Source organism: Athene cunicularia, assembly GCF_003259725.1.
Source record: "Athene cunicularia isolate RWA chromosome Z unlocalized genomic scaffold, athCun1 chrZ_part1, whole genome shotgun sequence".
NCBI lineage: Eukaryota > Metazoa > Chordata > Aves > Strigiformes > Strigidae > Athene > Athene cunicularia.
This window is the reverse complement of record NW_020799142.1, coordinates 330,710-343,590: the sequence shown is the minus strand read 5'-3', so window position 1 is coordinate 343,590 and position 12,881 is coordinate 330,710. Positions and strand designations below refer to the sequence as shown.

At 35.3% G+C, this 12,881-nt stretch overlaps 1 protein-coding gene across 8 annotated transcripts in view; it reads left to right on the top strand.

Moving 5' to 3' along the window:
• PPIP5K2 (diphosphoinositol pentakisphosphate kinase 2) overlaps positions 1-12,881 on the top strand; it is a 52,366-nt gene that overhangs the window by 16,267 nt on the left and 23,218 nt on the right. For all 8 annotated transcript variants that reach the window (XM_026865655.1, XM_026865654.1, XM_026865653.1 and 5 more), the window contains exons 7-17: positions 179-280; positions 2,048-2,209; positions 3,302-3,423; positions 4,917-5,018; positions 5,576-5,662; positions 6,587-6,662; positions 6,744-6,853; positions 7,883-7,968; positions 8,642-8,767; positions 8,875-8,996; positions 11,765-11,947. In XM_026865655.1, the coding sequence (XP_026721456.1) occupies positions 179-280; positions 2,048-2,209; positions 3,302-3,423; positions 4,917-5,018; positions 5,576-5,662; positions 6,587-6,662; positions 6,744-6,853; positions 7,883-7,968; positions 8,642-8,767; positions 8,875-8,996; positions 11,765-11,947 (1,278 nt within the window). The remainder of the gene's footprint in view (positions 1-178; positions 281-2,047; positions 2,210-3,301; positions 3,424-4,916; positions 5,019-5,575; positions 5,663-6,586; positions 6,663-6,743; positions 6,854-7,882; positions 7,969-8,641; positions 8,768-8,874; positions 8,997-11,764; positions 11,948-12,881) is intronic.

Genomic DNA, 12,881 nt, shown 5'->3' with positions numbered 1-12,881 from the left:
GCATACGCAATCAGTGCACTTTTAGAATCTTACAAAAATCTCTAGGGAGTGATCAAAACCTACTTGCTTCATTTAGTACAGGAAGTGTTTTCTCAGTACAAGTGTGTTATTTTAAGGAGTTTTACAGTTTCTCAGGCAGTAGCCTGTGAGTTTATTAATAGAAAAATATTCATTTCAGATTGGCAGCAGAAGCAGTGTTTACTCCCCTGAAAGCAGTGTGAGAAAAACAGGCTCCTATATTTATGAGGAATTCATGCCTACAGATGGCACTGATGTGAAGGTATGACAACTGCACCTTCTTATTTATATTTAAATCAATGCTCCAAGAGCTTATATCTTTGTGTCAAGGATAAATTTTAATGAAGTTTTGATACAGTTCATAAATAAAGAACATGATTCTTACTCTAGCTAAACACAGTACCTGTAACGTAGAGCAACTTTTCTTACGTTGTTAGAATCAAGTGCTGGAGGCTTATTACGTTGTCTTTCTTTTTTTGTATTGTATTGGTGTCAGAACAGCACATACTTGCCTATGTAAGCAGATGCTGCCTAGATATTTTGTCTGAAGGTTATGAAGTAGTCTGTAATTGAAATAGATTTTGCCAACTATCATTGTATTCTAATTAATAAATAAAAGTTACATACTAAAATTATATGAAGTTGCAGAAAATAATGCATTGACCTTATCTGTAATTACTTTCGCTCTTTTGTTCATTTATTTTCTTAACAGATGTAAAGATTAAGTATTGTAAAAGAATGATAAAACAGGACAATAGCAGAATAGGTATAGCCATGTGTGGAGATGCTTTATTTCTCTTTGTGATAGTTCTGGCTATTTTAAGCCCATCACAAAATATGTGAAAACAAATGTTACATACGCATGAGAGATCATCTTATTTAGACAGGAAGTGGAGGTTTACAGTTTGTGAGATATAATCCAGTTTTAGGCCAAAGAGCCCTTTTATCAATTGCAATCTCCTTCCACTTGGTGTTACATGAGGGGAATCCTCATTTTATGTTCTCAAACAAATTCCCTGTTCTTTAAGTTGCTGCGTTTCCATGAGCTATACTCTTTAGATGATTATATCATGCAACACTTTGCAATATGTTAATCCGAGTTTACAGACATCTGTGTAAGATCTTTACAAACTGTTTCAAAAAATAAGAGGTTCTAGCAACCTGAAGAGATGCAAATAACTTGGGGAATGGAGACTACTTTAGATGCTTGTAGTGTAGTCATCAAGCAGCAGCTGTGAACTTTTAACACCTGAAATAAATAGTGGATTTTCTTCAAGTAACAAGACTGTTAGCTTTATATTAGGTGGTTTCACCAACTTGCCCTCTTGCCTGAATTGACTAAATGGGCAGTATTTGCAATCGTCTGGTTTAGTTGTATACTTTTTTATCACAGCTTAGAGTTTGGTTTTTAAATAAAGTGACAGTAGTCCATTTTTGAGAGATGCTGTCAAGTCTCTTGTAGCATATGCCCCAACCCTTTCAGTGAGCATCAAAACTGCAGCAGAATAGATAGTACATTCTTTCAAGTCCCTCCCTTGTCATGCTAAAACTGAACAGATCTTCGGTTTGCTTAGTCCTGCCTAAAAGATGAAAATATTTTTTAATTTAGAGAATCACTTAGTCCTGCAGCCAGATTTCCATAATCAAGTAAACTGAAATAGTTCTCAAATTAATCTGCTCTCCCAAGATCTGCAGATGTTGTGGAGAGAAAAGCATTATTCTTTACCTTTCTACCACCATAATTAAGAAATCCATTTTTATTCATTAACTTTTATAATTATTATTTTTCTTTACCTGTGCTCCAACTGTTTTCTCCTCTTGCTTTATCCTATGTTGTCAGTAAATGATGGGTGTTCTCTGAAGGCAGAGAATGCCACTGAGGACAGGTACTTTAGAGTGAACTTTTCAATTGATGAAAGCATCTAGTATCTTTTGAAGTCTCACATCTGAGATAAATTTAGCAAAATGTATACATATATGTAATGTAATTTAATTACACTGAAACAAGAGTTCCTGTTTTTCAATTAAGGTGTACACAGTAGGTCCAGACTATGCTCATGCTGAAGCCCGGAAATCTCCAGCTCTGGATGGCAAGGTAGAACGAGATAGTGAAGGAAAAGAAGTGAGGTATCCAGTCATCCTGAATGCAAGAGAGAAGTTAATTGCTTGGAAAGTATGCCTTGCTTTTAAAGTAAGCAGATTACATTCCTATCTGATGAAACGTTTAGTGTTAATTTTTTATTAAGTGAAACTTCATGGAGTTTTAGTGCACAGAGCCAGAAGTGATAATTGCTGCAGAACTCCTAGGAAGTTGAATAGTTAAATTTCCACAGTTGTGTATTTTTTTTGTCTAGAAGATTTCTTCCTTTAGTGGGTTGAAAAGTTCTGGATAGATTGCTTATGTTACGTAAGTTTCCTGGATTCATATGATGCTGTTGTGCTTTGCTAACCCACAGTGTATCAGTTCACACATTTTGTGAGTGCTTTCTAAGTTAGCAAAACACAATTTCAGTATTTAATTTTTTGGAACTTTGTTACCGAGTATTTACATGGGGCCCAATTAAATGTTTCTTTGGTACTGACATGATTAGGTCCTTATTTGAAGTGTTTGATAGTTTCAATTTTTGTATATTTTTAAGATTCCTTTGTTCAGAACTTCATTCAATCTCTTAACCCTCCTTTCACCTGTCTTATTAAAAGGCTGTCTTTCAGTCTGTCTTATTACCTGTGCGTAACTGTGGTGGCATTCTGGAGCCTGTACAATGTGAACTTCTATCACCTAGCAAAGTGGGCTTTAAGATCTTAAAAAGTAATCTGTTGAAATAGCATCTAGTATCCTGTACTATCAATATCAGTATTATGTCAGTGTCAAAACTATCCTGTCAAATTTTGACAAAAATGTCTTTACCAATATTTTGTCATTTCTTGCCTGCCATCCTTAAAAAATATGTGTAGGGGAAACACTGTTAGAATTGGGTGTCCGTAGGCTCATCATTGCTTGTGCTGTAAATCATGAAGGTTAAGTTTGTGCACATGTGAACTTGACCTTCAGTACTGATACTGCTAGGCATATGTAGGAAGGGTAAAATCAAGTTGGGGGTATAAAGTTTAAAATAGCAAGATATTTGCATGACATGAGTGAACCTAACATGGTACTGGCAAAAGGTATTATCTGTCATATTTTAACATGGTTAAAGACAACAAAATATCAAGTTTATTTAGAATAAGCAATCCTAAGGAAGGTGATCTTTTGATGTTTTTGAACTTTTATTCTTAAAAACAGCAAACAGTTTGTGGCTTTGATTTGCTGCGTGCTAATGGACAATCCTATGTCTGTGATGTGAATGGCTTCAGTTTTGTGAAAAACTCCATGAAATACTATGATGATTGTGCTAAGATACTGGGGTAAGATCTTACTGATCTATTTCAGGAGTTTTGCCTATTCACTCTGTTGTATGTGACTAGTTTATATGCTATTTATTCCTTATTCCTAAATTAATTATTTCAAATCAAATATAAAGTAAGTAATTAAGTTAAATAATAAAATAAAATATTATAAAGAATTCTGAATCAATAAATAAATCCTAAATTCCATATTCCTAAAATCATCCAAAACGTGAATCTGAGTGTTTTGTGAATACTTAAAGCTAACTGAATAAGTATTTTGAAAGCCAGATTAAGTTCATAACGGTAGTTGAGGGTTTTTTTCAAGTAGAGAAGCACCACTGTATGGTTATGCTTGCTGCTGTTTAATATGTGCCCAAATTAATGTACACTGTTCTTGACCTGTAGCTGGTGTATATTTGTACATTTCTAGATTTCATAGTGGTAAATCCAGACTAATGTAGCCTCAAGGTATCTTCTGTCATATAGTCTTCTTTCTACTAGTGGGAGTAAAAAAGGTCTAACAAGGGATTATATAGAATGGGTAGTGAACTCTGCCAACAAAGTAGGCTGATCCCATTTTGGCCAGCTGAACTGGCTTTACAGTAAGATTGCACTGATTAGATACAGTGTGACTTTCTGCATTATCAAATGGTCTGGGATCTTGGTAAATGAAGGAAGAGCTAAGCTGAAATCCTGTATAACAACTGTAGTTCTTTTGTTTTAGGCCACTTTTTGAGTTAGAGTTACAGTTCTTAGACCCATTTTGATTTCTTCGTATTGAAATTGTTGTAGCTGTTGAATTCTTTGAAAAAAGTTATCTCATGTTTTCCTTATGCTTTATTCCTTAAAGTAATACACTGCAATGTTAAGTAACAGCAGATTCTTTTGACCTTTTTAGAAATTAAATTTTGTCTTATGCTACTTTAAGATGGACTTTTTTTTTTTTTTAATCCATGCTACTACTTCCTATGTAGATATTAACCTGAATTAGAACATTACCAAGATTTAACAACATTCTGTAGGTGAAGGCAGTGTTGTCATTTTGTAGTTATGACCAGAGACTTTACCTGTTTTTCCAGTTCTATCATAGAAACTTTTGAGAAATTACCACCAAAGGTACCAGTTATTCTTTGATGAGAATGGCTAGCTGATTATCAGGGACTTAGAGTCTGGCAGTGCAATCAGCTGTATGAATATATATTAACAAGACTAAATCATATCCAAGAAACTCTTAGGAACTATAATTCAAAACCTGAGGTTTCTTACAAATCCAGGCCCATTAGGCTAATGTCTCTAGCAGTTGTATTAGCTTTAAAATGTTGTATAAGTAGGTTTTTATTACACAATTGGCACAAAAATATGCATCTAGAGACTCATGAGTTCTAGTAGTCTAAAACTACATTGATAAAAACGCCTGTATGTATTATCTCTTTGGTTTGGAGTTTGTATGTGTTGTATAAGCTATGCATTATACTTAATGTCTTTTCTTCTCTTTTTAATCCCTTTTTTAGAAATATCATAATGAGAGAACTTGCTCCCCAGTTTCAGATACCATGGTCGATTCCTTTGGAAGCTGAAGACATCCCTATTGTGCCAACCACCTCTGGAACAATGTAAGAAAATAGTAGCTACACCTGAATTGTGCAAGCTCCTAATAAAACTTTTGGGTGAATTTTTTTTTTCTCTTCACAAGGTGTGCCCACTTTGGCCTATGAGCGCTTGTTTTGTGTGATGAAAACAAGGAAGGAGTCACAATTACTATGTCAGCAACCACAGTTTCTGACCCTTAGTGAAGCTGAGTATAGAATGGCAGATTTTCAAGTGTAGCATCTTTTATGCATAGCTTCCTTCACTGCTCATCATTGTTCCAGCACCAACTTAATATGCATAGTTTCTAATAAACATGCTCTCTCATTTAATGAACATCAATATCGTTGTTTTTAAAAATCTACTTAAAATAGATAGTCTGTAGTTACCTAAGTTATAAAATCAATGCTTATATTTAAACGTTACATCATTTTCAGTTAACCTTATATTCTTACCTATCCTTCCATCACTCCTGTAGTTACATCAGATAAATACAACTTTGTCAGTCGTCTTGATTCATGGTGGTTTTAATATTAAAGACCCTCATATATAGAATTGTGAAATATAACTCTTGAAATTTCAGGATGGAACTTAGGTGTGTTATAGCTGTAATACGCCATGGGGACCGAACACCGAAACAAAAAATGAAAATGGAAGTGAAACATCAGAAGTAAGTAGAATATTGGTAAAAATTAGTTTGCATGAGCAGGACTCACTTCGTGGGGATTTGCAGGCAAGGAGTTGAGCAGGAATTGCATCATACAAGTTGTTTTGTTTTGTTTTAAATCTAGCTGGTGTTGCAAGTGTTGCACAAGTATGCACCTCTTTTCTAACAGGACTGTCAAATTACTTGTGCAGACTTCCTTCATCACATGCTGTGCCTTGTGAACAGTCCTTAATGAAAATGTATTTGTCTCTATAGATGTCTTTATTCAGAATAATGCAGCAAAGAATTTTTCTGGTTCACTGCTTGACTGTGACTTCTGCCTTTCTCTTTTTTTTCCTAACTATTCTTGTGTGAGATGTCATCTTATTGCACCACCTTTTTGTCTTTTACTTTTGTCAGAGTTTGATATCTGGTAGATACCATCTTTATGTTAGAATTCATAACGTTATGTAAGTGGCCTGGAATTAGGTGCAATTTCAGTAAAAAGCAATTACTTGGTTTGGGACTAAATTCTTGCATTCAGAGATACCGAATACAGAGATGTTGTAAAACTGTAGGACTGCTCATTTGATATTTTTGGTCTCTACTTCCTATAGGATCCCTACAGGATCATTCTTGAAGAGTAAGAATTGCCATACCTGTGTATTTGAGTATTATGTCATTTGGTATATAGAATATCTTTTCCTCTTTTTTTTAACACTTAGTTAAGAGAACATTTTTAATGATCTTATTTCTCTAATCTGTTGAAGACTTTCTTAGGAAATGGAATTTGAATAAAGGTTCCTTTGATCTCTCTAGTGCGGGTTTTAACCTGCTTTTCAAATAGTGTAAAGGTGCTAATTTCAGACTGCTTTAAATTTAAGAGCCACTTGTTCAAGTGATTTAATTAATAACTGCATTTTTAAATCAATATTCTTTCTCTTAAAGGTTTTTTGATCTCTTTGAAAAATGTGATGGTTATAAATCTGGAAAACTAAAACTGAAAAAACCAAAACAGCTGCAGGCAAGTTTGTCTTTATTTTCTTACTGTAGTATTCTACAGGTAGAACACTATTTAAGTAAATCCTATGTTTTCTTTCTTTAGGAAGTACTTGATATAGCAAGGCAGCTCCTTGTAGAACTTGGGCAAAACAATGATTCTGAAATTGAAGAAAGTAAAGCAAAACTTGAACAGCTAAAGACTGTGTTAGAAATGTAAGTGTCTAATTTTCAGGCTTCATAGCAACAAAGTATCTGCTATTTTGACCTGTTTGACCAGTTACTGCTTGGATTGCAATGGTTATCAAATATGTAATGATATATTAATTCAAGTACAAGGGTTATCAAGAAAAAGGATGTCATGTTTGACATTATGAAGGAGAACTGAGCCATCTCTGGTTTTTCTCCTTTTTAATTGAACTTACTGCTTTATCTGGTGTCTGAGTATATTTTCTATATGAAAAACTTACTTTCTTTGATCTGAAATTTTATATTCTTGCATGTTTTTAAAATGAAAATATTAGAGTGTAGGATCTGCTTCTTGCAGTGTGTGACATAATGAAGTCTGATGGAGCCAGTAAGAACTTTCACCATGTATACGGTCTACTTACTGCAAACTTGGAGGTTTCCAGATAAATAAGGCTCTGTATATATTAAGCCTGAAATATTTAATAGTTAAAAAAAAACAACCCAAAAACCAACCCACAAAACAAAACAACAAAAACCTAAGGCATCAAGGTTTGTTAAAGATCTGGGTTCTCAGAACTCTAAATAGTAGTAGATAACATTTTTTTTTAAATCAAGGCAGAGACAGTTATTATTTAAATTTATAATGGTTGTTTGATATACTGAGTTCTGCTTGAGAACTTAATTGCCTAACAAAATAGTAGCCATCTACATTGCCAGGTCAGATTCTGGATGCTCATAGCCACAGCAGTTGCAGCTCTGAAAAGATAAAGTACTTGTGCAATCTGAAAATCCTTCTTTCTTTCTTTTTTTTTTCCTAATACCTTTATGTTTAGTGTTGTGAAAAAACATTTTTAAATGTTTTGATATTTCTATAGTCATTCTGTGTTTGTTGAGTCAGGTTTTTTCTAAGCTTCATTAAATGATGGTCAAATGCTCAAATCAATGACCAGCATAGATTTATTATATCCTGTTGCAGAAGCATAGCCGGTTTGGAGGAGAATACTCAAAATGTTTCTGTCCCTCTTCCCCTTTCACTTTCCCCTGTTCCTACTTCAGGTACGGGCATTTTTCAGGCATAAATCGCAAAGTTCAGTTAACATATCTTCCTCATGGTTGCCCAAAGACTTCCAGTGAAGAGGAAGGTATAGTATTACTTTTGCATCTAATCACTTAATATCATGTGTGTTTAAATAGTCAAGGACTAGTGCTATACCAAGTGTTCTTGATGTTACAGGGAATATGTTGTTTTGTATGAATGTTTGTGTTGTTGGCAGATATTCAGAGTCTCTTAGTCTGCTGAATCCTACACCTAAAACTATGAAGTAAATTTGTATTCTAACACTGCTGTTTTGTAACAGAAAAGTATGGTGAAAAGAAGATTCAGTGTTTTCAGACTGAGATGAGAAAATCCCACTCAACATTTACTGCTATTTATATATATTTATTTATATAAAAACTTTTTAAAGCTTTTCTCATCCTTGACCCATGATTATTGACTGAAATAACTGTATTTACCAGCCAATTTGTTTTAATTTTTCCGTCTCAATTTACTTTTTGCTTCAGACTGCATGCTAAATATTTTACACTTATGTTTTCTCCATTATTTAACTACTTCGGGTTTCTCTGCTTAAGTGCCCTTTTAGTTCTTCAGTTCAATATTTTTTTTATTGTTAGAACGCTATTAAAGATTCATAATGTTGAAGAGATCCTTTACTGAAGCCCTGCATAGTCCAAATATTTTTGTTCATTTGCAAAAAACCCCAAAATATTTTGAACATACTTCACTACTAAACCCCTCTCTCTGTGTACAATTAGATAATAGAAGAAATGAGCCATCTCTGCTTCTGGTTCTAAAATGGGGAGGAGAATTGACTCCTGCAGGCAGGGTGCAAGCAGAGGAGCTTGGAAGGGCTTTCAGGTGTATGTATCCAGGTGGACAAGGTAAAAAAAATATATATATATAATAAATAAAAAGAAATTTGAACAGCATAAATCCCTCCATAAATCAAGTGCAAAATGAGAGTTTGAGCAAAATGTTTGTTTGGTAGGAGATTATGCTGGGTTTCCTGGATGTGGTTTACTTAGACTACATAGCACTTACCGACATGATCTCAAAATCTACGCTTCTGATGAGGGACGAGTTCAGATGACTGCAGCAGCTTTTGCAAAGGTAAAATGTTAAATTGTATTTTCAATTTTTAAAATTGTGATGTTCTTATTTTTTCTTTTGAAGACTGTGTTTTAAAAGAAATATATTTTCAAAGAATATTTAGTTCAGTGTGAAAAAGTATCCAGTTAATGGGCTAAGCATTTGAATCTCTTTTATTAGATGCAGACAGGTTTTAATTATACAGTCTACTAATATACCTTAGTCCTTTCCAATAACAACCTCCAGAATCATAGAATGGGTTGGATTGGAAGCCACCTCACAAATCATCTAGTTCCAACCCCCCTGGCCATGGACAGAGATACCTTCCACTAGATCAGGTTGCTCAAAAAGCTCCGTCCAGCATCGCCTTGAACACTTCTCTGGGCACCCTATTCCAGTGTCTTGCCACCCTCACAGTAAAGAATTTCTTACTTATATCTAATCTAAATCTGCTCTCTTTTAGTTTAAAACCTTTACCTCTCATCCTATCACTTCACACCCTAAGAAAGAATCCCTTCCCATCTTTTCAGTAGGCCCTTCCTGAGTACTGGAAGGCAGCTATAAGGTCTCCCCAGAGCCTTCTCTTTTCCAGGCTGAACAACCCCAGCTCTCTCAGCCTGTCCTCCTAAGTGAAGTCTTCCATCCCTCTGATCATATTTGTGGCCCTTCTCTGGACCTGCTCAAGCAGGTTCTTGTCTCTCTTATGCTGAATGCCCTAGAGCTGGACACAGTACTCCAGGTGGGGTCTCACAAGAGCAGAGCAGAGGGGAAGAATCACCTCTCTCGACCCACTGATCACAATTCTCTTGATGCAGCCCAGGATGTGACTGGCAACATTTTTAGTTTGCTTATTTGTTTAGGGCTTACATTCCTCAAATTTTTGTCAGATCTCTGTGATAGACTGTATGCTGGTGTTGGTTAAAGCACAGACATTAGAACTGATTTGAGATAATGTATTCTTTTTACATGAGCAAAAATAACAATTTTCAGTCACTTCAGTGATTTGGACCAGAAGGTTTGGAGTTCAGAAGTCAACACTTTTCATTCCAACCATCTTTCTGTTATTGATTTGTAACTTTATAGAGGAAATTAGTGGGTTTGAAGCTATTAGAAATGTGCAATAAATAAACTATTTTGCATGTATTTTAATGGGAAATTGTACAGACCATACATTGACGCTTTTTTTTAAATTAACAGAAGTAGTTTCTTAAAGTTTTTACAGGAGACTTTTTACTTTGGGCCAGTCAAAAAAGATACCTAGTAAGACATGGTAGCAGTACTGTGTCTTGGCACTTAAAAGAAATACTTTTTACATGTATTTTTCGATGTGAAATTATTAATTTTGTGGTGATGTTTAAAAAGCATGACTTTTTTATTACAAACATGAATTTATAGGAAATATAATACAAAACACAGAATCTGGAACTTCCTACATCTGTAATACTTACCAAAGTATTCTTTTACCTGTCTTCATGCTAGGCAAATTCCTCTTCTCCTCCTCCTCCTGAATATCCCTTTGCATGCATAATACTTCCACTTGTTAATAATATATTCACTTCTGCATTTCAGTGATACTGTGTGAGAGGACGCAGACAGTGCTAGTGTCACATAAATACTTCTTAGGTGAATGACCTTCAATAATAACACAGAGTGACAGAGAGGGGTTTAGGTTTTCCAGAAATCTGGATTGCTTGTCCCCTGCAATATTGCCCATGCATGAGGTACCCAGGGCTAAGGGCACCCATTGGAAAACAGGGCCTGCAGTCAGCTTTCCTCCTGTTCTGTTAAGAAGGCTTCATCTGTTTCCCTTTTTGTAACTGGTGGCTTTAGCAGAGGTCCACCATGATGTTGACCTGTGCTTATTTGTTCTCTGATCCTTACAAATAAAATTGCAACTTGCTTGTCACTGGTTTGAAAGCAAAGGTCCCAGTGTTCAAGCTGCTCCTCTGTATAGAGCCATCTCTGCTGCCTCCTTGCCTTCCTGGCTTCCAAAACATCCTGTATCTAGCTATAGCAAAACTCCATTCGTGTTAACTACTCCAGCACATCTCTGTAATCTGAATAAACTTAAAGGTCTGCAAGCGTTGAGACTTCTTAATTCTTCTCTTTGTTTCCATGCTGCATGTATTGATGCAGAAGTATTTCAGACATCTGTCCTGCTTTCTGCTTGGTCAGCAGGCTTGAGGAGATACCACCCCATTTCTTTCCTTATTTCCGAGCCTTTCTGTTTCCAGAAGTCACATATTCTCCATCTTTCTTTCTCCATTTTGGAAGTCTCCATTCATCTCTTGTTCAACTATAGCCTTTGATTGTCCCCCTGTGCAACACAGAGTTTGGCTTTTGCCTCTTTAGAGTCTCTGCAAAGACCCTGTCTATCTCCCATTTGTCCTCCCAGATGCTATTTGGTTTGCTAACTCTCCATAGCTACTATCTGGTGACTCAATGCCTTGAGCAGAGCATGTCCCACACAAGTAGGGCTGCTGATGTTCTCAGCCTCAGGGAGGCACTGTGCACTCCTTGCAGCCCAAGACCTGAACAGCTGTGGCCTCTCAGGAGCAATGCTGGCATCACTGAGATGATGGAGCATACTCTATGACATGTCACCATCACTGTTGCACCCACTGTAGAAATCCTGCACACCAAAGGCAGTGTTTTGGGACCATTCCTATGCAAATATCTGCATTGTCTGCCAACTCCCTGTTTATCTAACGCATAGACAAGTGATTTTTCAGATACTCTTATATTCTCATCTTTTCTGTTTGCTTGATTAATTGTATTATTTGCTTTAGGGACTACTGGCCTTAGAGGGAGAGCTGACTCCTATTCTTGTCCAGATGGTGAAAAGTGCTAATATGAATGGTCTGTTGGACAGCGACAGTGATTCTTTAAGCAGCTGTCAACATCGTGTTAAAGCAAGACTCCATGAAATTCTTCAGAGAGACAGAGAATTTACTGCTGATGACTACGATAAGGTTAGCATTTGATTAATTTTCTATGAAATGAAATAAATAGCCACATAAATTTCTTCTGTAAAAGTAATGAGCAGTGATTTTTTGTATCTGTTTTGAAATATTGTGTGCTTGCAAATAGTTTGAACTACAAAGGAAGCTGTACCAATTGTGTTATTAGATATTTTGAGCTGTATTGCTATTTGAGTAATCAGAATAGCTAGAAACTTTGAAATAGGAGTAGATGGGGACCTCACTCATAAATCTGTTTCACTTTTCCATTAAAAATATTTTAATTATTCAAGAAATAAAACTACATTGTTTACACTTTCTGTAATCTTTACTTTGACAGTGTGTAGTATTACAAAATGTATTGTCTGCCTCCTGTAGTTGTTTCAATATTTAATCTACAAGACCTTTTTTTTTAAAAAAAAACTCTAAGAATACTAAGATGCTGAAAACGAGTAGACTACTTTCTAATCAATGTCTCATTAGCATGCTAAATTAATGCATATTAATATAGTTTATGCTGTACAGGACACGAATTATTGTTCCTGGTTTTAAATGTAAATAATGATTATTATTGTTAAGAGACTCCTTTCTCTTTCAATATACCTTACTCTCTCTGGTATAATGACTGAATACGAGTCCTCAAATGAGGTTTAAGCTTAAGCTGCTGTTTTCTAAAAGTTATTGAGAGCAAATTATTAAAAACCAATTTTACTACCCTGTGTGCATGCTTTATGTGGATTTGTTTAAATATATAGATTAAAAGTATCATCCAAACCACTGTCAGCAGTGGATTCAGCAGTACTTGGAAAAAGTGAGAGAGTACAAGGTCTCAAGGATATATTTATTTTTACCCCTTCTTTTTGCTATATAGATATAATAGGATTTGAAATGTGCCTGGAAGTGATAGAGCACACCCTTCTGAGACAGTCATTGAAAGTAACTAACC